General features: G+C 40.2%; 1 protein-coding gene across 1 annotated transcript in view; it reads left to right on the forward strand.

Annotated features, from left to right (window-relative positions):
- Positions 1 to 323: 323 nt before the first annotated feature.
- The window catches only part of LOC139730957 (KIF-binding protein-like), a 33,685-nt gene continuing 6,283 nt past the window's right edge, over positions 324 to 27,725 (forward strand). Inside the window, exons 1-14 of the mRNA XM_071641838.1 lie at positions 324 to 484; positions 8,937 to 9,054; positions 10,104 to 10,270; positions 11,573 to 11,629; positions 15,281 to 15,345; positions 16,699 to 16,822; positions 17,317 to 17,458; positions 18,043 to 18,205; positions 18,862 to 19,069; positions 19,535 to 19,633; positions 20,565 to 20,737; positions 21,227 to 21,304; positions 22,785 to 22,822; positions 24,717 to 24,810. Coding sequence (XP_071497939.1) covers positions 410 to 484; positions 8,937 to 9,054; positions 10,104 to 10,270; positions 11,573 to 11,629; positions 15,281 to 15,345; positions 16,699 to 16,822; positions 17,317 to 17,458; positions 18,043 to 18,205; positions 18,862 to 19,069; positions 19,535 to 19,633; positions 20,565 to 20,737; positions 21,227 to 21,304; positions 22,785 to 22,822; positions 24,717 to 24,810 — 1,601 coding nt within the window. The 5' untranslated portion in view covers positions 324 to 409. The remainder of the gene's footprint in view (positions 485 to 8,936; positions 9,055 to 10,103; positions 10,271 to 11,572; positions 11,630 to 15,280; positions 15,346 to 16,698; positions 16,823 to 17,316; positions 17,459 to 18,042; positions 18,206 to 18,861; positions 19,070 to 19,534; positions 19,634 to 20,564; positions 20,738 to 21,226; positions 21,305 to 22,784; positions 22,823 to 24,716; positions 24,811 to 27,725) is intronic.

Raw genomic sequence — 27,725 nt, forward strand, 5'->3', positions numbered from 1 at the left:
AGAGGCAACGAGGGGTAGGGGTGATGGAAAATGAACGAATCTATCGTGCATGGGCTGCATCATGCGCATCGCGTCTCGGGTTTAGCGAAGCACGGTCGCTTTGGTGAAATTCGCCGCCGCCGCGCCGCATCTAGCTAGTTATATCTACGTACCGGCATGGCACGGTACGCCCGGTAAGCCGGTAACAACTGCACATGCACCCGGTACTGCTGCGCCGTGCTCAAAGAGATGTATAAGTTCTTAGTATAACATCTCTATGGCCGTGCTCCTAGTACACAGAGTGCTAGTGCTAGTGTACGGCGGATCTGTTGGGGCATCACCGTTTCATTCAGAAGACTTTGCAATCGCTACCGAGGCAGAGCAAGTAAATTTACTACTAGTAACTGAAAGCTCATGAGTTCACAGAATTATGGCTGCATCGGGAGATTCACTTGTTCAGAACATCGTCGAGAAGTATGCAGAAGCAAGGAAACTTTCAGAGCAGGTGAGGCCGTGATTTCACTAGAAGTAGAACACTCCACGACACTTATTCCTTCAGCCCCACACATTAAAACACGTGTATGGATTTCTTTCAGAAAATTGTTTGTCTTATTCTGATAAAAAATACCGCACCTTTCTTTTTTTATTTATTGCCCTTCAAGTGTGTAGATACAGTCTAATAAAGCCTTGGCTCAAAAAAAAAAAAGAAGGGAAGAATAGGTACTGCCGGAAAGAAAAGTCTATCTAGAAACATGAACTAGATCTAAATTTATACCTAATCATGGTTTTTAACGTAGATTAGAATTTAGGGCCTAATTTACTTCATATTAATATTTAATTTACTTAATCATTATTACTATTGATTAGACGCATAGGTCTTTTAAAGGCAAAGCCCAAACAAAGTTCTGGTACGCCTGCAAAAGTTGTCAAATTTTGCTCCAAAATGTGAACGTATGCCTAGGAAATGTGCGGAATAATGCTGTAATAACAAGATATTCGATGGGTAATGCAGCTGTCATTTGTATGACGCACCTCTTGACCCCCGGGAAAGGTGCGTCATGGTCGCGTCAAGTACCACCAATTTGATGACGCGTGGTACCGTCATGGGAGCAAAATGTCCGTCACAATACTGACCCATTATGTGCGTCATAGTCGGTCATTTAACCAGAGTGTGTCAAAAGGTTCGTTAATGGGACCGTCATGTAATTTTGCGAGGCTTCTTGCATGGTATGTATCCCTCCGTAACAGAATAAAACAAACTCGCGATCGCGAGCCGGCCGAATTCAGCGGCTCCTGAAAACGCGAAAATGACACAATTTTCATTCAGTTTTATTATAACATACTGATACTCACTTCATTCTCGTATGTCTTCTTTTTCTATCTGATGTCAGACTAAAGGTCTTTTCAGAAGGTTTGAGCACAAATTTGCTCAAAAAACCACACTACCAAACACGATTTGTGATTAAAATCATCACATACAGCCCGCGGCATCGCGAAGCTCGCTATCCTTCTATCGCATTCACTGTTATAGTGTAGCATCGACTGTCGACCGTAATCTGCTGCAAAACCACGTGCGTGATGTGGACCATGTTGTACATGTATACAGTACAGGCGTACATACGTATACAGAAGACGAGGCATGGCAGAGAAGAGGCCAGGCGGCGATTATTTTTTCCGTAACCCTAACCTGCCGATCGACACACAAACGATTATGGAACTACTGAGAGTCTTATTCAAATTTATGAACAAAATATTTACGTCGATGTAGGGCAATTATTTGTCAATCAGTTGCAATACTGAGAGTCTATTATATTAACTTAAAATAGTAAATTCTATTCAAACACTAGCCATATAAACCATGTACGTCGTGTTTAAATATAGGCAGGGGCTTCAATCAAGCTGTTTTCGAATCGGGGAAGGGGAGGCGGGAGGTTACGGGAAAAAATTACTGTGGCCATGCCAGGCCGTAGTTTCGTGAAACTAGATATAGTTCGAGGACATGCCATAGCAACGTGTAGGCCTATATATCAAAACACGCATTTCTATGGGATGTCCATGAACTAGGGAACGGTTTTGAGAAATTCGAAGTTGAAGTGGTCTTTTCCTACGCATTTTTAGGTGATCCGAGTATCCTCTCGAATCACCTTCACAAATCTGTATCTGTACGGATTCTTTCTTTCTTTCTTTCTTTCTTCTTCTTCTTCTTCTTCTTCTTCTTTCTTTATTTCTCCCCAAAAGTTGTGCAGAGGTTAGCTCAGAAAGTGCTATGCCTATCAAGTTCATACTTATACCATTTATGTGTCGTGTCCGAAAGACGACAGATCTAGTTATTTTTTGTTGTTGTTCATATCTCAAAAATTCGATTTCTTATTTTTTTTTTTCAACTGGTATTTGGGAGTCTTGTAATATATTTAAAGTGTTGATAGAAATTTCTGACTATATTCAGAAAGTATACGCCTAGGCGCCTACTGTTTGGATAAACGGTAAACATACAGTCTACGTTCGATACGAAGAAATCATTACGTCTTTCACTAGGAAAAACATACAAAACAAACAAAAAACACGTACGAACGAATGTTGATAGCCAAAACTTTGAATAAGTAATAAGCAGTTATGATGAGCGTGAACTGAAATTAATTGTCATGATTTTGCTGTCTAACCAGGTGATGAATGCATCTCATTGAACCTACTCGTAGTGAATTTCTCTGGGCATACGAGACCTTTTTATTTCTGTGATTGCATTTTTAATTGACTGATTAATCGATCTTTTTTTTTTAGTGTTCAGGGAACATAAGATATTCGATCAAGTACACTGTATTCGACTGTTTGATGTTTCCTACTATGCGCCAAAAGAAAGGCTATAGAATCACGATATCTTTGCAATGATTCCTTTAATTCAACTAATGAGCTGGTTCTTCGATCGATATTTCCAGGATATTTACACGCTGTTTATTCCAGTGCGCGCATTCTTTCGTCTGGCACGCACCTGGGTGTGGCACCTGCTTTTGTGGAAATTTCCACAAGGGGAGAGAGGTGGGGTGTCAAGTTTCTTCGAGCCGAAGAGACTGCATGTAACACAAATCTCTTCGCTCTGATTTATTGTCATTCGTGCTTTCCCTTTATATTCTTTGCTGATGTTGAACATTTAGATTTAACTTTACGAAGGTTGGAAGCACGTGGTTCTTTTTTGTTGTGAGGTGTATGTAATTTCTTTTTTTATCATTCTTGGGAGGGAAAAGAAGAGTAAGGGGGAAAGAAGAATAAGAGGGAAAGTGAAATAAAACAAACGGCACGTACGCTCAGCATTCACAGTAAGCCGTCTTTTTCCACCAGCATATAGTTATCATCATCACCATCAGACATCACTCAGACAATTTTAGCCTTTTCCTATCAACATTAAGAAACACGCATACAATGCAGTCCCTCGAGACAAACACCTAGGAAAATAAATAACAAATACAAAGTATCAACACCTCCCAACAACACAAATACCGGTACATGTATTTAGAAAGACAACCCACAGCACGCTAAAGCGGCTGGTATCAAACTTCGTCGCTTCGGTTCGAAAAAGTGATTGCAGCAAGCGGAAAAATCGCCGTTACGAAAATAGCAGTGCGAGACACTTGAAAGAATTACGTAAAATACTTCAAAGTACAAAGGGAACGAATAAAGTGATATAAAAATGGAAGAAATCGTACAAAACAAGGTGTGAGAAACGACAGTGGAGAACGGTAAGTTTAGTGTAGTAAATTTAATCAGGCCCTAGCAAAAGTTGGCAGCACCGAAAGCTACGCGAAAATAAATATAGACATTGGAAACTCGGTATTGCGACGAGATCCTTAGGATCAAGTCAATAAACGATACAAAACAAAGGAAATCAATTCATTTTGACCGGAAAATAGTTTGTTATAAGTATTCTGTTATATGAGATCTCCTTTGATAGGCCTAGAAATAGGCCTACATCGAATTTCCACGATACTCGGCCTCGGGAAAGAAAGTTCGAACGCTTTTCATCTGCACATACTGCAGTGCACATCAATACACGAACAGAAACTCACCTCTTCCTTGCAGAAATATGATGCTATAACGTTACAAAAAACACACACAACACTCTAAAAATCATTTCGTACTTGAGAGGAAAGGGACAATCCAAGCGGATGGAGAAGATGAGAAATACAAGCAGACATTGCACAACGGAACGCTTCTACCCCGACTCAAAACGAAATACTAGTAGGGGACTGTAGTGTAGTGGCAGCTGGCTACAGTGTGCAGCTAAGCTACTATACTCACGCTCCCCAGCCTCCCACACATGGGGATACCACGGCGATCCATGAAACATCCAGGGTCCGTAGGCGACAGGGATTCACGCGCGCGAATTTCCGTTCGGTGCACACAGTTCGCAGGCAGCGAATTGCGTGAGCGCACACTTTTCCAGTCTGGTACGTACCGCGAATAACATGTGCGTCAAGGGTCAGTCATTTTCACGAAGAGGTGCGTCACCATTTTTCATGGTTAATGCGTCAATGTCTCATAAAGGTGTGTCACTTTTTGTGACGGAGGGTACGTCATGGTACCTAAAAGGTATGACGCACATTGGTACTTTGACGCACCTATCCCGGGGGTCAAGAGGTGCGTCATACAAATGACAGCTGCATAACGACGAAAATGGGAAATATTAACCAAAAACGTTCAGTCTCAGAACTTACCCGAACGGGGTCAGGCTAGACTCGGACTCGGGGATAACTCGACCTCGCTGTGCTTAACGGCGGGATGAGTTGTATTGGTTGTCCCTCTGGATTGTACAGTGACAATGTTGTACTATGCATGTGGGAGCGGCCTGTTAAAACTACATTGTAGCGTTCTGGCTACTCGCAGTAATGGTCCGAGTTGTTACAATTCACGCGCGCATCAAAAACCTCTTTTGCGCGCATGCAAAATTAGTGTGCGCCTCTCAAGCACCTCTAAAAACAATCAAAGACGCTTGATAAACAACAACAGGATTAGCACGCACTTTCCTGTCTGCTCAGTAAGGCCTCGTTTGGTACCCGTAGTATTATAGAGTACTGATTAACATGGCGATCACGAATTGTGTGTAACTCAGTTCGGGAAACCCACTCACAAGGGGGGCCCCTCCTTATAAGTAAACCCGTCCCCCTTATAAGTAACCCCCGGGGCACCCCTTATAAGGAGTCTCCACGCTTTTTTGCAATGCAACGCGAAAATGAAAGGACTGCGGCAATTCGCTTGATTATGTCCATAAAGCTTCACAAGTTTCCTAGTTACTCACAAAATTTGAGCAAAATCGGTTCGAGGCATCATATCTAAAATCATGGATTTAAATGCGATGTCAAACGACCCATGCGAATGCTGAAATGCGAGCGATTACTGGCGTGAGTGTCGCCAGGCGCGGCGGCGCGGCAATGCTTGAGTGCAGACGTGGCGACTGAGTACGGACTCCGTCGTTTGACATCGTATTTAAATCCATGATTTTAGATATGATGCCTCGAACTGATTTTGCTCAAATTTCGTGAGTAACTAGGAAACTTGTGAAGCTTTATGGACATAATCAAGCGAATTGCCGCAGTCCTTTCATTTTCGCGTTGCATTGCAAAAAAGCGTGGAGACTCCTTATAAGGGGTGCCCCGGGGTTACTTATAAGGGGGACGGGGTTACTTATAAGGGGGACGGGTTACTTATAAGGAGGGGCCCCCCTTGTGAGTGGGTTTCCCGAACTGAACTAATTGTCTGAAATAGGGTCGAGTTTTCCCTGAGACCGAGTTAGTCTGGAGCCTTCTGGAATATTAAGAGTCGGTCTACCTACATTTATTATTTTTCTCAAAATACTCCAAAATGACTCATCATTCCGGCAAACCGCATCAGCCAGGTAAGTTTCTTTGTAGACTCTTTCGATATATTGCAAGCAAATATGAAATGGTGCCAGACGGGTTCTCAAGCCCTTACCAGAACTTTGTTTTCACTTTAATATTTGGATTTAACACTAAATTATTTGGGTTGATTTGTGTTTTGTCAGTGGCATGTTTGGAGATTGGACATTTTTTGGGTAAATTACAGAATACCGGCAGCCAATTACGAAGAGCGCAAATCGCTCTGAAAAGAGCGTAATTACGCTCACCGATAGCAACCATCAGAAGTAAAATATTAATCCGATCTGCTATATGGTCCGTGATTCGGCTGTCGACGATTGCATTTGTTTAGGTGTGTTTTCTTTGCTCTGTGCGGTGAGAAGTGTGGTATTCATACGTTGTTTACGGGGGTTTCGGGGGTGTCCCCCGATAGCGATAATAATGTAGTTCTAACGTTAGATTCTGACGATGCTAGTCTAGACGAGCCGTTAAAATTTACCCGTATTTACGATGTCTACTCACGTTTTTAGGAGTTGAGGATAGTCCGTATCCGTGTAGACAACAAGAAAACTAGGTGAGACTACACAGCAATCACTTATCTAATTGCTGGTGCTAGCTTACAGTAGAGCTTACGCACTGTGTGGGTGCGCTTGACAGCCCACCATGTTGACTATATGCATGCAGTATACACATAATATCCACACATAACAGCTTATGCGTCCTTGTGGCAGTGGTAGCGCGTATTGAGTCTGCACAACGCGCGCATGTTTACTAGTACAGTGTACAGTACGTATAGCAGTTGAGCGCGCAATTGTTTCATGACAATACGCCAAAATAGTGTGTAGTGTGATTGATTGTGAATGACTTGTGTCGAAAAGAGATGGAGGAAGAAGGGCTGCCAGCTGTGATGACGTCATCACGATTAAAATAGTTCCGTCAAAATTGCTCGATTTTCTTTATCGACGATTTTCTCGAGTTATGTTGATTTAGAGCAGTTTCCCTCTGAAACCACTCAATTTTCATAAAAATTTTGTGGTCAACCTACTTTTTGACGGCCGTTCCGTTCCCGGCTTTTTGGGGGCCCCAGAGGACGGGAAAGACAAATTTCAGCCCTTTGGGCTGAAATTCATATCTAAGGGAGAGCCGCCTAGCCGGTATTCTGTAATTTCTAAATTTTTGGTCAACTAGAATCGAGAAATGATTAATCTGAATGTGAATAGCCTAACTAGACCATTAAGTTAAGATAGATGGTCTATTTTAGTCCAGTCTATCTATGTCTAACTATACAGAGCCCAGTCAATTCAGTTGGTCAGTCGCTGTAAAAAAGCGACAGGGCTGTACCACTACACTAGAGGGTGGTGCACAACAACAAAGCGAACACAAAGCGAACATGGTGATCATGTTGAGTTTTGATACTTGACATAATTTTTGTCACCTCAAACTTGGTAACGACAATTTTCATTAATTAGACTTCATTTCTATGTTATCGATATTGACATACACAATTCACAACTTACCGTACCGAAAACGAAGATTATATGCAGCGTGTGCGGATGGTAGGATGGGGGGTTGGGTGTCCGGACACTTAAGACTCTCGCGTACTGACTTGCTTATTTTACTTTTAATACGCATTTACGCACCGCTCCTCACTGACAAACAACTGTTTATGTAGGCGCGTCATTGTCAAACCAGACGCACTTTACAGTACGCGTCCGGTCCCACAACCTGTCCGGACACGCAATGACTGGGTATACATTGTCTTTCACTGACGGCCATTTTGAATAATCGGGAGTTCATGCGATCGGAGCTGCGCTTCAAAGTGCAGCTCCGATCAATAGCTCCTATACTTTAATAACAATGATAGCGTAGATTATGATTGTTATGAGATAGAGCACAAAACGTCCGAAGGTAGGAAGGACACGATCCAACACCCTATTAAGAATGCACATTGGAAAAGCATTACGTGCATTTCACACGTAAGAGGTCAGGGGTGTTGGATTCAAAATTACAGCGCAACTGAATGCGTCAAACTAACAACCCACGTGTTTGAAGCAGTTATCTTGGAGCGTGTACTACAAATTGCATTTTTAATGCGCACTTGTGAATTCAGAGTATTTTCATTACATGTGAGTAAAATTTCAGGTGAATCGTGAGATATTTTAAGTATCTATTGATAGAAAAACATTAGGGTGTCAATGTGTTGGACACTCAACTATACCTAGACACTAATTTTCAGGGCAAGATCCATGGGAGGGCATCGTAATGAACCCTTATCAATCATCAAAAATTAGAACCTACTTTGCCTTTGGGGCTTCTTATACACTGTACCTAGGCTGACAGTCCCACCTTCTTACTATTAGTCAAACATTAACAATAAGCCACCCATAATTCAAACATAATGCCGCCCAAAATTTGATGGCCTCCTACATGTACATGTAAAACCTAGGATCTACAATGGTGTATGCTTATGCATGCGGTTGAATTTTGCCATGGGAGGTACAGCCTTGGTGAAGGTTTTTTATTGAATTTCACAACATTCACTTCAGCTATTCTGCTGCTGTATTGATCTAGACGCGTAGGTAGTGTACAGTTATGTACGCGTCTCAGGCTTACAGTTTACATAAAAATTGCAACTTCACAGCAATCATCTGCATGTATTACAGATGTCACTATCTCTATGGTAACTCTATGGATTTGTAGTAATTTGTACAATTGTTGAAGATCTTGCCATGAGCAAGGCTTCCTGGCATTAATGTTGTTTCATATCCATCACTATCTCAAATTCTTCATGTCTGAATTGCACCAAAATCACAGGAAATACTTAATGGCTTATTTTCAGTCACTCGTGTAAATTTGAACCAAACTGTTGTATGGGGAAGCATTGATATTGACGCCGACTTTCATGTCATTGTTCAAAACAACTCACTCTTTGCCAACAATCGCGGCGTACGCTGTTGTTGAAGCAGTCAATACATGTATACATTAAAATAAGCATGTAGTTTATGATTTTTACTGGCTGTTGTGAATGCAGTGATTGTACCACAAAGACTCCTGCTCAAAATGTTGCATAAATGACTCCCATTTTCTTTGCAGGATTCCAAGAATGACCCTGAGACAGATCCATATAGGTCCAAGTACAAGGCAAGAGAGGTGCTCCATGACATACGGAAGGAGCTTGAATCATCCGCTGATGGAACAGAGACGTCAAAAGGTGAAAATCAGTTCATTTTCATTTCATTTCCAACTATGCAAAACATTTACAAACATATAATAAACAATATCAATACAATGTAGTAACGAAGGAAAATACTGTGAAATTAACAATACAACGCATCACTTTCTGATAATATTGAATTGAAATCAAAGTTGTTAATTGATACCTGGCATTCAAGCCTATACTTCAAAATGTTGTGCTGTTAAAAAGCTCAGGCAATATCATCAGAACTTGCTGGAGAGAGGCTCTGCTTTGAGGGATGAAGCTGTCTTTGCGTACATTCACATACAAATACAGACCCATTCCAACAATTTTATTCTTGAGAAAAATGGGTTTGGGGCTTAAGTAGGATGCCTGAAGTCTTCATCCAGGCACTGTTTCATGTAGTTGCTTCAAGGAATTACATACCGGTATGTGCTCATTTAGAAAGTAATTATCAAGGTTTGATATTATTGATAGAAAAAGAATAAGGGAAAAGATTTTAACCTGAACTATAAACGACTGTATGCATAATGTAAAAAAAAAATAAAGAACAAGATCTGTTATAAATTTATTAGTCATGCCATTGATGCCTTTTAAAGGCATATTGTTGAAAACACCTTGGACAGTGTATTGTTGTTGTTGTTGTAATTTGGATGATTTCTCAAAGCTTAACGCAGAGACTCCAACTCTCCCGTTTTCGACGGGAGATCTCCCGCCGAAAACCCATTTTTGCAAAATCCCCCGTTCTCCCGTTTGAGATTTAATTTCTCCTGCCCTGGCTCTTTGTCTCCCGTTGGAAAGGATTTCTTACTTATTTCTATCGTATGTTGAAAAAATAAGCCTTAGATAGCACAAGAGAGCATCTAGAACCCTAGGAACTTCGCGCTTTGCACACATCAAGTTGGAGTCTCCCGTTTGCTAGGGGTTTCAGGCGGGAGAATCTCCCGATCAGAAGGTGCTTTGGGTTGGAATCTCTGTTAACGTGTATTTTGTTAATCCAGGATGCACAGATAAGCTTACCACTATGTTTTTATTTTCTTAAAATCGGTTTATGATTTCAACAGAAGTCAAGTTCCGTCTTGCTGTGGTGCAATACCAACTGGGTGTGAACTTTTTGGAGACGGAGGAGACATCATCAGGTCATGAGCATCTTGTGAAGGCTAATGACATTCTCAAGGAGTACAGAATGGATGAACGGTGCATTCAGCTAGCCCTCAACATCCTAAATCAGGTGCAGTGTGCATTTTAACTGTTTGAGATACCATATATCTTACACCCATCTCATTTGGATCTAGGAAGCTGTAGTGACAAATTCAGTCATGCTACAGGAGACAGTCATGAGTAGCCGTAGACATGACCCTTGTTTCTAGCCCAATAATTGCTTGTTAGGACCAGTTGTATGCCCCCCTCCACCTCCCCTCTCTCCCCCTCCTCATAATGTTGTTTAGAGTACTTTAAATGCCCATTTTCAAAAGCTGACAATGATTTGTTTTTTGTTTTTTTTCTTCTCAGTGAGGCATACTGTTTCAAACAACTAAGAATAGCCAAGGCAACTACATAGCTTATAATCTAGCCTGACACATACTTGCCAGTTGCCCCTATTTTCACCCCAGGAACAGAAAGAAAAAAAAAAGAGTTATTTTATCATGTTTCCCTATTTTTGTTCAAACCTGGGTGTGGTATTGTATTGGAAATGTAGGAATCCTGTTTTTAAAAAATATTCCCCTCATTTGTTCTTGTTTCCTAGGTTTCAGGGTTAGCAAGCATGCTGACAGCAATTTGTTTGAGTGTTATTATGTCTGTGTGTGTGTGTGTGTGTGTGTGTACATGTTTGTGTGTGTTGCATTGGATGTAGATGCAGGACCTTTGTTTTGGTGCAACGAGTGTCAAAATAGCCGCCAAATTAGTTTTTGAAGAAATGAGAATTTCATATCATTTGGTATTTCTTAAAACTTGTAGACTCTACACTAGTGTGTCACTTTTAAAGGACTAGCGTGCAGTGGGAGAAGTACTGTATACGCCATATATTTCACGAGTCTAAATTTTCACGAATCGGGAATTCCCAAGGATTTCGCGAGTGGTTTTAAATTCGCGATATTGGAGTCCTGTACCGAACGGAGAAGAGTACACGTGTACGTCACATTCACATCGGGATCAGAGTCAATATTTTTGTGTGCCTTTAATTTTGCGAATAGCACCTGACTCGCGAAATGCGCAAAAATAAAAGCCTTGCGAAATATTCGGCGTATACAGGCTTGTAAAAGAGGATATTTTTGCGCGACTAATTTTTCGCGCTTGGCGGTGTCAAAAGAGTTTCGCGTGTTTTTAATTCCACGGAATCCAGACATCCCACACAGGAACATATGCGAGCAAAAATATTCGCGTGCTTTTATTTTTTTGCTAGTTTCTGGTTGCGTGAAATGTGCGAAAATTTCGACACCGCGAAAATTTCCACTTTTACAGTACTTGATGACTTTTTGTAATGTTGCAATTAGACCTTGTCACATGCTTTTCTGTGGTTGCACTCATGCAGTTGGCAATTCTGTGGTGTACCAGGAGAGATCATGAGAAAGCCAAGGAATTTCTTCTGGTGAGTCCATGCATGACCAGTCTATGGTCGGCATTTAAAAAATTAAGTATTAAAAAAAAAGTGTTATTATTATTTTTTATGCCTCCGCCACGAAGTGGTGCCGGAGGCATTATGTTTTCGGGTTGTCCGTCTGTCCGTCCGTCATTCCGTCCGTCCATCCATCCGTCCGTCCGTCCATCCGTCCTTCCGTCCGTCCGTCCTTCCGTCCGTCCATCCTTCCGTCCGTCCGTAATAAATTTTGTGGACAGGGTAACTATCAAAACCTTTTAAGGTATCCTAATGAAACTTGGCATGTATGTGTATTAGGGGGTGAAGTTGTGCCTATCAACTTTTGGGTGCACATGGTCAAGGTCAAAGGTCAAAAGGTCAAGGTCAAATACGTAAAATTTCACTATTTCCTCCATATCTATGCAATGCCTGAAGATATTTTCTTGAAACTTAGTGTATACATGTATTACCCAATTAAGATTCTTTGGTGAAAGTTTTGGGTCATGAGGTCGAAGGTCAAAGGTCAAAGGTCAAGTTAAAATATTAAAACTTCGCTTTTTTTCTCCGTACCTTGGAAATTGTTCAAGGTATCTTCATGGAACATAGTATATAAACATGTACTGACTGGCAGTTATTATCTAGAGAATCTAGGGTTCATAGGGTCAAAGGTCAGGGGTCAATGGTCAAGTGCAACACTTCAAATTGTCAAAGGTCAAAAGGTCAAAGATCAAAGGAAAGTGCTGAACTAACTTTTTCCTCCATATCTCAGAAGTGGCTCAAGTTATCTTGAAACTTACTGACAGTGATTATCCTATGAATTTTAGGGTCAAATGCCAAAAGAAAATGGTAACAGTGTACTTTTCAATACAGAAATTACACTTTTTCTCCATACCTTGAAAATTACAGTATTCATACACTTATGAATGAGTCAAAGTCAGGTTAAAGTCCTTGAATCCCCAAATACATGCTCTCCTATTCATCTAATTAAACCTAGGTAAAGGAAGGTGAACATTCAACACATTTGTGACAAATTTTCAATAATTTCAATATTTTGACAATATTGTGAAAATGTAATTATGCATTGTCCACATGTACTATAGACCTATTAGGAGTATCATGCATTATGGCGGAGGCATAGCAGTCGCCTTAGCGACATTTCTAGTTTTTAATCTGAAGAGCATGTCAGATGAGGACCAGAAGGCTGTTATTGCAATTCTAGGGGGCAGTAAATTATTGGTATCACATTGTAGAGCTCGATCTCCTCTACATTATGGGGCCTATTTTATATTATTCTCATTTTCAGTAAAATGTCAAAAATCAAAACCACAAGGGTTCTATTTTACCTGTTATTTGGAACAGTGCTTATAAATCTGCCCACTTTTGATTAAATAAACTTTTTTTATACCCCCGCCAAACGAAGTTTGAAGGGGGTACATAGGAATCAGCGGACGGTCGGGCGGTCGGGCGGTCGGTCGGGCGGTCAGTCGGGCGGTTGGTCGGGTGGTCGGTCCGTTGCAAATCTTGCGTCGCGAACTACTTCCTCAGTTTTCAACCGATTCCCATAAAACTTGGCACAGATGTGTGCCTTGGGTTGTAGATGTGCAAGACGTATTTTTTGACAGTACCCAAAAGTACGTTGCCATGGTAACGGCATATTATGGGCAAAAATGGGTACAAATCTTGCGTCGCGAACTCCTCCCACAGTTTTTGATCAATTTTTATGAAATTAGGTACAGATGTTCATCTGAATATGTTAATGTGCAAGACACATATTTCCGCAGTGGCAAAAAGTGCGTTGCCATAGTAACGGCATGTTATTGGTAAAATATAGGGCAAAATGCTTCATGGCAAAACTGCTTCATCAGTGTTCTTCCAATTCTCATGGAATTCATATTGAATGTTTGTCTTAGGATATAGGTCAGCATGACACATTTCTTGACAGTGACAAAAAGTATGTTGCCATGGTAACAGCTCACATATTATGAGCCAAAATGATGGAAAATTTTGTGTTGCAAACTACTTCCTCAGTTTTTGCCCAATTTCCATGAAACTTGGTACAGATGTGTGCCTTTGGTTGTAGATGTGCAAGACGCATTTTTTGACAGTACCCGAAAGTACGTTGCCATGGTAACGGCATATTAATGGCAGAAGATCAAGGAAAGATCTTGCGGATTTAACTACTTCCTCAGTTTTTTGACCAAAGCTTATGAAATGTGGCACACACCTTGATCTTGGTGGGAAGATGTGCAAGACATATTTTTTGGACGTGTCGGAAGCTGCGTTGCCATGGTAACGGCATATTAATGGCGGAAGATCAAGGAAAGATCTTGTGGATTGAACTACTTCCTCAGTTTTTGACAAAAGCTTATGAAATGTGGCACACACAATAGTCTTGGTGGGAAGATGTGCAAGACATATTTTTCGGACGTGTCGGAAGCTGCGTTGCCATGGTAACGGCATTTAAATGGCAGAAGATCAAGGAAAGATCATTCCTTGGGTAAGACTGTCGTCACGGGGCGGGGGTATTAATCACCTTCAGTGATATTTCTAGTTTTTCATAAAAATTAATTGTTTCATTTTTATTTACGCTCAAATCCTAGAACCTAATAGTGCCGTTCTGGTTCTCAGCCAACAATGTGTCCATCCTATACAAAGCATCAATTGAGAGGAGGGAGAATGACGATTTGAAAAAGTGAACCTTACTGGAAGAGAGTAGCAAAAACTGTACCAATGCAAACTAATTCATGGTCATGGTTTGTCAAGAGAGGGATGCTTCAGGGCTGCCAAGTCTCCTAAATTCTGCAGGAGACTTGCTGAAAGCTTCGATTTCTCCTTGCATGTACAGTATGTCCCAAAAGAAATGACAATCGGATTTCCGCATTGATAACTTTCAATATGATTAAACTGCTGGAATGCTATTTCAGGGTCTAAAAATATAATATCTTACCTATATTTTGCTGGGAAAACCTCATTCAATTTGGTTAAGTGGTCACAGAGAAATGTGGATCATCGTAAAGCATGTCATGGTAGATAAACGTATGGAAGAATCTCCCTGATGCAAGAATTGTTATGTCCATTGAGATGCAGGTACACACAAGTACACTGTATATCTCTAATTTGCTCTTTAGAATCTCCCTGGGCTCCATTTTAGGAAAAGTTGTTCTGATAGCAACTCTTGCTGGAATGACAATTGTCATGGGAACAACAAGAATACAGCTTCCTGATTGGCTGTTGCTATGGAAAGTTGCCATTCCAGCAAAAGTTGCTATCCTAACGTCTTTAATGAAATGGGGCCCAGATATTGATGTTAGAATGCTGGCAGTGCTATGATACAGGTTGGATAGCCATTCTCCTACAGGGCTAAGATCTGAAATTTGCATGTTTGGAAGTATATTACTGTTATTATGTTACTAGGGAATCATTATGGTATGATTATGATTGCCAGTGTCATTTGTAAACAAGACTATGACTGTATGGAAATATGTAGTCTTTTACACTTGTTTAAATGCTCTTGAACTAAAAACTGGAAAGGAAATGGAACATATTAACTTAGGAGAGAAAGACATTGACTCCTCCAGTGCTAATCTTTTGTGTGATATTCTGTGCAATGTGACAATGAGATACTATAACCGTGGCTTTTGTTGAAATATATTTGTTGATTAGGAAGCGGAAAGCCTTTTCAAGAGTTTCAAGAAAGATGTAGGATCCTCGCCACGCATTCTACATGAGTAAGTGCTTCATATCTGGAGTTTTTTGCTCTGGCATTTCATATCAAGACATGTTCGCAGAAGCTGGAGTGAGGTCAAACAAGAGGAATTAAGGAATCGAATGGTACACATGTGCCTCTCTGCTTGATGTTTATCTGATAAGCTGCGGCCACACTGGCAGAACTTCTCTAAGTTTATGGTTCATGAAGTTTTGCCAGTGTTACCACAAACTTTCCAAAAACTTCTCGTAAAACTTCCCACTAAAATTAAGGAAATTTCCTATACCTTTCCAAATTTTCTCATAGTTTACGCAGTCTGAACGCACGCAGCCGAAAATTTGCAAAGTTTGTCACACGACCGGGCCAATTCCTGTTTGTGGTAAACTAACTGTACCTCTTTTTTCTCATTGTTTACGTAACAATCATCAGCAGTCAGATGGGGCACACTTTCTTCCTTGTTGCGCATGTACGTGCACCAGTTGAAACTTCAAGATTTTTTTTTTTGCTCACCAATCTGAACGTACAAGCAAACTTAGTGAAGTATTTCTAAGTTAAACTTTAAGAAGTTTTGCTAGTGACCATTTCTTTAGAGTAATCAAATGTGAATGGGGTGCATAGTGGACTCAAGTACGACACTATAGCATCAGCTAATTATCTGCATGTTATCACTGAATAATTTTGACTTCATGAATAATGTCAATGGAGCCTTACCTGTCTATGGATATACAGGAGTTCTGGGATTTTACTGCCATAGGTAATTTATAATTTGTGGGTACTTAAATAATTAATCCACTTTCCAGTTATTGTTGTGATAGAACTCTTTGAAAGCTACTGTGGTATGTGTCATATAATTATGACTGTCGATGTACCACTTGATGGTCTTAATACCAAGTTGGAATATCAGTCACACATGTGCAAACTAGAAAGTCAATAAACTAAGAGAATTCCCCCTCCCAGTCGTAACTTTCTGTTGTCATCAGATGGGATCAAGAGAATTCTTGCCTATGGGTCAGCCTCTGTTGCTTATTCTGTAAAAGTTTCTGCATAGTTCCATTTTCACTTTGCAGCGCTTGTTTACAATCTTGCGTATGAGAGTATCTTTGTACAAAATTTGATATCACTTCAAATATTTTAGCAGTATCATGGTGGAGCACAGAAATTGTGGAATATTTCCACACCGCAAAATGTTTCATATTTTCAGAGATCTAATGGAACATGGAACTCTTCTGCCCAGTTTGTATTGATTCTTTCTTTTTTTTAATGTCGAAAGTGTGTTACATAATACATAAGTGTGCAGATAACATCAATATGATATATCTGAATTAACTTGCATCCGTGTAGGCATTACTGTTCAGCTCTCTTTTTCTCCTTTCAGGTTGTTCCTTGATGAGAGTAATGCGCCATCAGACCATGAGAGAGAGAGAGAATTTGAGAAGTGTTACACACTCACCCTCTATTACTTGGCTCAGGTTTATGAGAAGCAGGGAGAAAAGACACTGGTAAAGTGAATGGATTTTTTCTTTCCCATTTCTTCAGAAGTGCTATTTGTGTAACTGAATCTTGCTATTACACTTTGTGCTGCCACACTTTGTTGAACATCTACAAGGCTGCATTACAGGAATGAAAATGGTTGAATGTCAGGGAGAAGATATGATATGAAACACATAAGAATATTTCTCAGTAATGATACATGGATCACACATTGCTGCGTGTGTGTGTGTGTGTGTGTGTGTGTGTGTGTGTGTGTGTGTGTGTGTGTGTGAGTGTGCGAAAGACACTTAGTCATTTACTCCAGTGGTACCCAGTGTATCCAAAATATTAATGTGTCTTCAATATTACTGTGTGACCCATAAGATTGGTCATCTTCACTTGCAATTTCCTGTGTACAGCGTGGAGTATGCAAAGGGGAACATCTCTTAAGCTCCTGCTAGGTGAGAACTGTTGCAGGTATGCCTGTAGCTATTATCATTATATCAACTCTTCCACCACGCAGGCAGCCAGATACTGTCACACCACCCTGAAGAGGCAGCTTGAGACGAACCAGTACGATCCAGTGGACTGGGCCCTCAACTGCGCCACACTGTCTCAGTACTACATCACCCAGGATGATTACCAGCAGGCGCGTCACTGCTTAGGTGAGATCTTCAGAGAATGGATCAAAATTATATAGGCACAGATTTCTGAAGATAACAGTGCAAAATTAAATTTTGTACATATAAGAAATAAAAACCCAATGGCAGTAATCATGGAACATGTTTGTATTCTGGGGTATGAATTAAATGTCAACTTGTCCAAACTAGTTTGAATGCTCTTCAAATTGCAAAAGCTCTTTGAAGCAAAGCCAAGTTGTTTACCGAGTGCAAGTCTTTGAGAGTGTCAGGAAAACGACAGTCATTGTGTATCATGACTTTTGCAAAAAAAAAAAATGAAGTAATAGTGAAATCAACTAAATTGTTTCTTTAGAGATCTCTTGTCAGGAAGAAACAATGAACAAGGAGCAATTTGGGTGGGTGTTCTGCCCCATACTTTTGATATGTTGGACAGAAAGTGGTAGTCTGAAAGGCCTCCTTCAAGATTAAATTTTGTAGATATCTGGACTGATTTGCTATTGTTAAGAAGGGCCACAATCGTCAGAAGTGAAATTGTGTGGTTGAATAGCTGAACAAACTGTGCGGTGTTTGCCCTTATTTATTAATAAAAGTGGTATATTTGTGTTTAGCCAGCGCTACCCGCATCTTCTCTGAGGCGGAGAACAAGCCGATACAGGAGAGTGAGATGGACAGGGATGACATTGAGGCTTGGGAGGAGAACATCAAGAGCCGCAAAGCAGACATCGCACGCTGCTGGGTCAAATACTGCATCTCACTCCTACAATACTCAAAGTAAAACTCCGTGTGCTGTATAAGCCGTTATTTTCGCATACAGATTTCCGTGAATGAGGAGATCATGGACATTTTTGCTTGATGTTGTTATCGTGAATTGACACAGAGGCTATTGTAAGTGCACCATTGCCCTAGCACATGGCAGCATTTTTGCGTGTTGGGTAGCGGTCCAACAGTAATTCACAGAATTTGCAATATTTAAACCCTCGCAACAATAACAGTTTATATATCTAGTGCTGCATGTGAATTTTACAATCTTGCAATATCAGCAAGGGGGGGGGGGGGGCAAATTTCTCTTCTTTTTGCAAATTGGTTACTGTGTTTTAAATCATTTTTTTTTCTTTGTTTGGTTCATTTTATACTGAGTACGTATGTTTACGTGTGCAGTGAAGATAATCATCATTAATATCATCAGGTAAATGTTATATTATGACTATCAATTCAAATTAATGATATGCATTCTGGATATGATGCTGGGTTTTTTTTACCAGGAGAGGATCATTCTTGACAGTATTAGGAAGAGGGTGCAAATTTCTCTTTTTTTTTTAATTACAAATTTTACGCTTTGTATGGTTTCATTTGATCCTTAGTAAAGATGTAGACAGGTCACAGGTGTGCAGTGAGGATGTCATTTTTGCCCCCTCTGTTTCTGACAGGGAGCAAGAACTAAGGGGAAGGCCAGACAATGCATCCAGTGCTCCCGGCGCTGGGGATAGAAACGCTGAGGAGTGTTCCGCCGATCAGGATCACCACGGAGACGATGCGGAGAGCGAAGAGGACAAACTTGCACAGCGATTCGAGTCCCTGGAGTTGACGTCGCTGGAAGGTCAGGTGGGAACGGAGGTGGTAAAAACCTTTGATGAGGTGAGTCAATGAAAGATCAATAGAAGAAGAAGATGCAAAAGTAAACTGATAATACAAAAATAAAGCCTGTATACCTTCAAGTATGTAATTAACATGTGTACATATTTTTCTGTGGATTTAAAAAAATTAATATTCAAAATATCTTTTATGCATGTGAAGTTGAATAAACATGTGAATTTATGTGGACATAGTAATAAATATTGTTAAAAAATGTTGATGATAAACTTCAATGTATCATTACACTGTTATGTTCATCTTTACATTGATAGTTTATGCTGCAATACATCTATCTATTCATATAACTGTGTGTCTCTGTGTATACTGTTATGCATATCTTTTTGCTTTAATATCAGTCTATCTGTCTGTTCATTTTTCTACACACCCACTCACACATCTTTGATCATGCAATCTGTGGTATAAAAATGCGGCTGGTGACATGATTTTTGCTGGTTCTTCACTTATCAGGCTCGGAGTCTGTTCTTGCCAGCTCAGAGGTGGATCAACTCAGCCAAGGAGTACTACGTCCTGGATGGACATGTGTCGGATCACATAGAGATTGTAAGGGTGAGTGCCTCGTTCCCAGACTGTCAATGCGATGTGTTCATTAGAATGCAGTTTGTATTTCGTGTCATATCATATCATTTATCCCCTTTTGAATTGGATGAAAATCATACACAAAACAGCAGCAATATGTACAATATACAAGACAGTTTACAGTACATACATTGTATGATATACAAGACAGTTTTAATGCTGTATACAATTGTACATGATATGAGTTTATGATGTACAATTAATGATGACATCATGAATACACAGATGGGGTGAATGGTGAAGAATCCATGGACTTAAAAAGGCTTCTCCCAGACGGAAAAACTTTGTAACATTTGTGTTTCTGGAAGTGAGACTGAAAAGCAAGCAAAACTAAAGAAGCGATTAAAGAAAAGCATACAGAATTAAACTAGTTCTGCCAATGTTCTTGTATAGACCTATTCTAAAATACTGTAACTTACATCAGCCGTAATTTGGGGCTTCCAAAATTAGAAGAAAAGGTGATTCAATGGGTTATGCAATGAGTCAGGTGCATTGCTATGTCAGTGCATAAATCAACCACTGTTAGGCATACTGAAGCCCCCAAGTTACAACATGTATATCTGAAAGAGACATTGACATATTAAAAAAACAAAAAAACAAAAAACAGCACCCAAACCAAAACGGGTCTATTGGTAATATATGGATCGTGAATCCGTAAAGTAATGGGCATTTAGGGGGAGAAGGTAGAGTAAAACTTTGTGAAGGACGGTCAGGGGATCGCCCCTATTGTTCCACACTGAAGTAGTTATTGTGAGATAGACTAGTTTAAGGGGGTAGGGGAGGAAGAGGATGGGTCATAAGTTGCTTTCTTTGAATGGCACGATATGATTCCAGGGTCTCTGCTGCCGTTGAGCATCAATTTTGACATGTCCCCTAATCTTTTATTCTGTAAATTTGACAGGATCACAGTCAGCTCTTCAAACTGATTGCCTTCTTCGAACTGGACTTTGAGCGTCGATGCAAGATGCACAAGCGTCGTATAGACATGTTGACCGACATGCTGGATGGCCTTAACAGGCAACACTTCCTTCTCATCTGTAGGCAACTCATGTATGAACTGGCTGAAACCTACAGGTAAAGTCAGTGGATGGGACTGATTAAACCTTGCATGATTGAAAGACATTTGTGAACATAGAGTTCGACTCAATGTGTGGGACTTAAGAAACTATGGATATTGTAGTATGAAAGACTTGATTCTTTGTGAGATTTGTAATGACATGAATAGTTTGAGCAGAGAATGCATACTTTCTTTTTCTCTTTTTTTCCTCAAGGTACTTTTCAAGGCCAATAAATTCTCAAATTGTGGCAAATAGACATGTGAAGATCAAAAGTAGATATGAAATATGTTGAAGTTAGACCGTGATTCAGTTCACCATACTGTTATTACCATAAATGCATTATTGCAGGAGAAATTTATTACAATTGTTGTCACTGTTTGGGTAAGATAGACCACAAAGCTGTACCTTAAGTGATCAGCTTGTTCAGCAGCTGAGAGGACTGTGTTTAATGATGCCACGCTAGCTAGTGCAGGTGACTTCACTTTGTTGAAATCAAACTTTGCAGTGAAATGATGGATCTGAAGATTGCCATACTGGAACAGGCCACCCCGACGGTGAAGGCTGCAACCAAGATCAACTCCCTGTAAGTCAGCATGGAGTGAGCATTTTGAACTCTCCAGTTCAAAGGAGATTTAGGTGTCTAATATGACAGAATAGTCCTAAGTTTTTTTCTGTTATTTGGATGATGGAATTTGAGTGATGGAAAAGTAGTTTTGAATCAGACAAATTTATATGTCTTCTGTCATCAAACTTGTTCAGCTGAGATTAGATTTGTCATCTTTCCAGCAAAGATCGAGTTCCAATGTGAGAATTAAACTTCATATACGGGGGAAACTCGGTATAACGAACACTGCTATAACGAGATATCGGTTATTACGAGGAAATTTTCCCGGTCCCAAATTTCCTTCCACACAAGTCTATGTAAAATGCTACTCTTATAGCGAGATCGGCTATAACGAAATAACGGCTATAACGAGATAAATTTTGTGACTTCCAAACAAAGAAAAACATAGCCAATCAAACCTGTTATAGCGAGGTAAAGCAAAATGTCTTCGGGTAAAGCTTTACTTCGCCTGTACAATGTATCACCTTCCGATTGTAAAGCTCGATGCGCCAAAAACTGTCTTGTACACACATATTTTCTTCAGTTCACTCAAACTAGCACCGCATGTTGTCCGTGTATGTATGTGTGTGTGCGCACACTGATACATGCAGAAAATGTGGTGGGACGGCCATATGTATACATAACATCATCATGACGTTTAGCAGGTGTGAGGCAATCTGATGTTGTGATTGGCTTTCTACATAGGGAATTCCCCATCTTCACACACACGCAGTCATATTGTACACACAGAATGTCTCACATACACACACAGCATTGTGCAGACCATATTCCACACACAACACACACCCATACCATTACCACATACCAATCCACATACGATCTTGACACAATCGCAAGCTATATGAAATTACAAATTCAAACATCTACAATTAATAAGAAACACATTCTTGATATTGGATTTCATTGGTGAAAAACATCTTCCTACCCATAAAGGTGAGTAATTCCCTCACACACATTATCAAGTTATCAGTATTGATTGATACATGATGAGTAGTCCCACATGTGCAAATTAATGTCTTTATGTATGCTTTTTTTATGCCTACTGATATAACAAGATATCGGCTATAACGAGGAAAATTACTCGGTCCTGACCATCTTGTTATATCGAGTTTCCACTGTATTCATTTTTCCTGCAAATGTTTCTTTGTAAGTGAATGCTTTTGTATGGCAGTGATTTTACAAATTGAAGGATCAAATGCTTTGTATATGTGTGTGTGGTACTGTTCATGGACAAACTTGTATGAATTCCATGCATGTCAACAACATTAGTTGAGAATGATATGTAGTTGCAGTGCTCCCCATTTGACAGAAACATGACATCTCTGTGACTGGAGCTCTGCAATATTTGTTTTTAAAATTTTTAGGTCCTAATTAAATACGGGAGAGAAATAAGAAATATTGTGTACTCATGAAACTTGACTTTTATTTGCTAATGCAGATGCAGTAACAGCCTGAAGTTGTACAAAGAGTTCATTGGTAAGTCGAGAGAGGGAGTGGTGGTTGATTATGGCTGTATTTCCGGTTGCAGAAGAGGACCAAGAATACATTGTAGCATGATGATATGATATTGCATGATAGTGGTTTATATGAATGCAGGCACGCTGTGTTACGTGGAGGAGGGGGGGGGGGTGTCTCATGGAAGACACTTTTCATTGTTTAGAGCAGTGGGGCAAATTGATTCAAGCAATGGGCCAATGATGTTATACTCTCAGTATAAGACTGTAAAATGGATAGCAAGGAGAAAACATTAATGGTAATGAGAACTTCCCTCCATCAGCTAAGGTTTGATGAAGCAGTACTGAAACTGATTGCACCATCCATTACCATTTCTTTATCATTTCTTTCCCATTCTGGTACCATCCATGTAACATCCTCATACCATCCCTGTGTACTTTCCTTATACCACCCCAGTACCACCCGAGTACCATCCCTTTACCATCCATGTACCATCCTTATAATATTCTTGTATCATTCCTGTACCATTCCTGCACTATCGCTGTACCATCCCTGCACTATACCATATACCATCCACGTACCATTCCTGCACTATCCCTGTACCATCCCTGCACCATACATTTACCATCCCTGTACCATCACTGTACCATCACTGTACTATCACTGTACTACACCTGTACCATCACTGTACCACACCTGTACCATCACTGTACCACCCCTGTACCATCCCTATACCATCCCTGTACAATTCCTTCACCACCCTCATACCATCACCACTGTACCATCCATGTACTATCCCTGTGCCATCCCCTTGCCATTACTTCATTATCTAATATACAACTATTGACTGCTCTTGAGGATGGTGGTAGAAATTATCAGCCTCAGGATGTAGAAGAGTCTTTATGAAAAGCACCAAGGGAGTGATAATTTTCACCACCATCTGAATATAGAGCAGTCTATATTTGTTTTATATACCTCATCATTTCAGACTAGGTCTAACTACTGTAGTAGCTAGCTATGTCTGGATTTGAGGCTATTCAAATATGAAATAGGCCTAGGCCTAGAACTAGGAGGACCTGCACAGGCCACAGCAAATAGCTTGCATCGTTTTCATACAGTAGACTACAACTCACATGACCTTCTTGCGAGCTCCTGCATAAAATCTTGACAGAAGATTATCCAACTCCCCGTCAGTTGTGTTTCAATTTGATATTTCCAACATTGCATGTTGAGCAATAATTCTCATGAGAGACCACACACTTGATATATTTCTGCTTCCTACTGTAACTGCTCCGAATCCTCCGACTCTGCATTCAACGCTTCAAATCAAGGAGGGAGGAGCACTTCCCATGCCATGTTGAAACATTCCTAGCTCCTGTGTGCTCGCTGCTTGCTGTGATCATGTTGTACAATGCGCGTAACGTAACCATCGCTTAGTTAACGTCCTTGGAAAATCGAAAGCAATTTTAATTGTGCAGGGTGCGGTCACTGCGCGCAAAGTCTACTTGTACATTGTTATGTGTGCAAAAGTCCCAGAGGGTTTACATATTCTATCAGAGGGTTTTGGCTTTTTTTCACTTGACCTTAGGTCAAGTGAAGGAAAGTCGAAACCCTGAGGCGATGATAGATGGAACTGCACCATGTCACATGATATACTTTTGACCAACCAGTGATAAGAATCTTAATCATGAGGTATATAATAACTGATACCTCACTTTGTATGTCTAGATATATCATCACTGCTAAGTGGTTTGTGTGCAGTGTTCAAATTTTATACCATGCAATAGATGTTAGCTCTGTTTCCCCCTTTCTCTTCTTTTTCTGTCTTCTTTATCCTCTACTTCTTCTTCTTGTTTTCTCTCTCTGTTTTGATTTACCTCTCATCCTTTCTCTGTTGTACCCTCTTATCATACAGACTCTACCAGGAATATAGAGGGCAACTTACCAGAGAAGTTTGAAGATGATGTACTCCGCCCAGTCCTGGTGGCATATTTCTGTATGGGCAGATTGTGAGTATAGCATATCATAAAATGGTGATGTGGATCCTAGTCAAATGATTTGCTGAGAGCTATCACATGACCAGTCTTTCATTTTGACTATCAAGCCCAGCAGTCTTAATTTTTTGCTAATGACCAGTGCTGAAATATGCGACTCTATTCATTCAGTTGTGCTTACCACAATCACCCTTGACGTCACCATTGCATGCTTTAGCAGTGTACACTCAATCAGTTACAAGCGTGTTCAATCCCTTATTTACTGTAAACAGTTTCTAAGTTTGTATTCAGTGTGTTTGAAAAAGTTGGAAAATTTCTTCCAATATCTTGGCTTTTGAGCAAGTTTTATGTGTAGCTGACTGGTATTCACCTCTAAAGGTAAATGAAAAATCGTTCATAAAACCATTTTATTGCAACTGATTGACAAATTGCCCTGCATCGATTTAAAGACACCCAGTCGCGAGGATACATGGACATATTTCAGCCGCGGGCGGCAGCACGTAAACTCGCTTCCGAAGTTGCTACGAAGCGAAATGTGTGTGTGCGCAAGACATCCCTAAAGCAATGTATCGCGCTATAGTATCTCGATTGCTCGCGATCGCTTGCTGAGCGCGGGACAGTACGTTTTGTGTAATGTGAGTGATGTTCGCATGAGCTAGTAGCTAGCTGCGTATACTTCGTACGACTACGCATTCTCTTCATCGCATCGTCGATCGTCGTCACTCGTCAACTATACTGTAATCATCAGATCAGATCAGATTAGTGAGTGCAGACCACATTATAATAGATAGGGTGGCCATCATGGACGATGACACATCGTCATGGGTAGCGGATATTACCGCCGAGTTGTCTATTCTGAACGCGGACGATTGGGTCGGAGACCCTGCCTGTATCATGTACTTGCCCTGGCGTGTGTACATAAATTCAGGACGGGGAAGCGACTGTGCCCGTGCAGGGCCAACGGCCAACGGCCACAGTTGCACTGCACATTTATGCAGTATTTTTGCACTCTTCATTGTTTTACTAACTAATATGAAGAAGGTGAGCGTTGTATCACCTGCCTGGAATATACTATATGTAAGAAGCAATGCCGAAACCCTTTCATTTGACTAGGTACAGTTTGTAAACTCACAGTTATAGTTCTGTCAGCTTAGCCTGGTGTGAATAATCTTTAAAAAAAAGACACACACACACACAAAGTGAACATTAAAACTCATAGATAAGTACATGACAAATAAGATGTAATGCCTTCTTCAGACAGGAGCATAAAGAAATTATTGTCTATCTCCCTCTTACACAAACAAACAGAACACTATTGTCTCAACAAACAGTGTGAAGGATAACCATTATAAATAAACCTATCACAGGTATCAGTATTTGAGGTTATGTGTGAAAAATGCCCTACAAATTAATGAAAATCGCGGACAGTAGACCTTTGTCCATAGTCAACTCAGTGTAACATCGCAAAGCCATTGTAATGGGTTAGCTTTCTACCAAACACTGATTAAAATACCAATCAGAGGCGTACCTTTGATCAACAAATAAGGGATGTGCCACGGATACCAATTAATCGTACTTGATGAAGCTCATACCTGTACATATTAGCATGTTACAAACTGATAGGTTCATATGACCAATATCTGTATTAGAATTAAAACAATGGATTCTTATGAACTGTTGTTCATCAACAACTTCCACACCAATCAACATCCCTATTAGACACTCCTATATGAAGATGTGAAGGTAAATAAAACTGTAACTTTCACGTACAAGGGTATTGTACGTACACTACTGTAACTCTGTAGTTACTACCACTGACCTGACACTGTCGGTGTAACCAAACTTTAACGAATTTCAACTGTAAAGGATCAATTTTTTTTTCTTCAGAATTTACATTTCAACATACTTGTAGAAATTCACATGAAAAGATGTACACTTCACTGGATCACTTGAATTTGGTTTCAAATTATTGGACCAAATGCATTGGAAGTTTGACTATAAATGCAACATAGATGCCTGAAACTTTTGCCAAGCTTATGAAAATTACAATCTTTATCAAAATTCCTTAACCAAACTTAAAATGTAGGGCCCCTAAATATGAAAGAGGAGACTTTGCTATACAGTTAAATCAATGGGGACAAACAGTATTTGAATCGTAGCCATGAAATCTGGCTATGCAAATTTAACCTGGATTGTTGACGCTAGCTGCTCAGGAAAGTGACCTCTCTGTATCTATCTAGATTCTACATTTGCACATGAAATACTTTAAATTCTCAATACTGTGATGACAAAAATCTTACCACTACTTGCGATTCCCTGACTAATGACATTTGCTGCCTACTGCTGGGTCAGTTTTTAAGAAGCGATAAACTGACCCAGCAAATGTCATTTCGATTACGGCGTTATCATAATTTGACATAAATGAGAACTTAGAGAAGTTTTTCGCGGAATTATACATAGAAAAATAGGCCTACTTGTCGATGAAACGCAAAGGCCCTAGCAGTTAAAGATATATTAGAAAAAGTCATTCCACTTCAATCATTGATTCATGTAATAGACTTCTAACGTTACTTACACATCATCTGGATCTGGATTCCTTGAAGTTGTTGACTTGGTCAGCTGGGGTTGCTTGATTGGCGTAAGCCGTGGCATTACAATTCCACCGTGCATGCCGTAACACGAATTTGCACATTCTAAATTCCTGCAAAACTGTTCATGCAACTCCAGCAAGTGGAAAGCAAATTTTTCATCGGCACGCTGACGCTGAAGCTTCCCCCTCTGCCACTGGTCTCTTACTTGTCCTAAGCAGGGAGGTGAGAGGAAACCTCCCTGTCCTAAGCATGCTAAGAACACGTCTCTCTGCGTTCTCCACTCGTCGATAGCGTCAAACAAGTCGTACGTTTTACTCGAGTTGGACGGCTGTTTTGATC

The sequence above is a fragment of the Diadema antillarum genome, unplaced genomic scaffold, assembly GCF_040938485.1.
Source record: "Diadema antillarum isolate AM-2024a unplaced genomic scaffold, OU_Dant_1.0 seq00000345_RagTag, whole genome shotgun sequence".
NCBI classification, from domain to species: Eukaryota; Metazoa; Echinodermata; class Echinoidea; order Diadematoida; family Diadematidae; genus Diadema; species Diadema antillarum.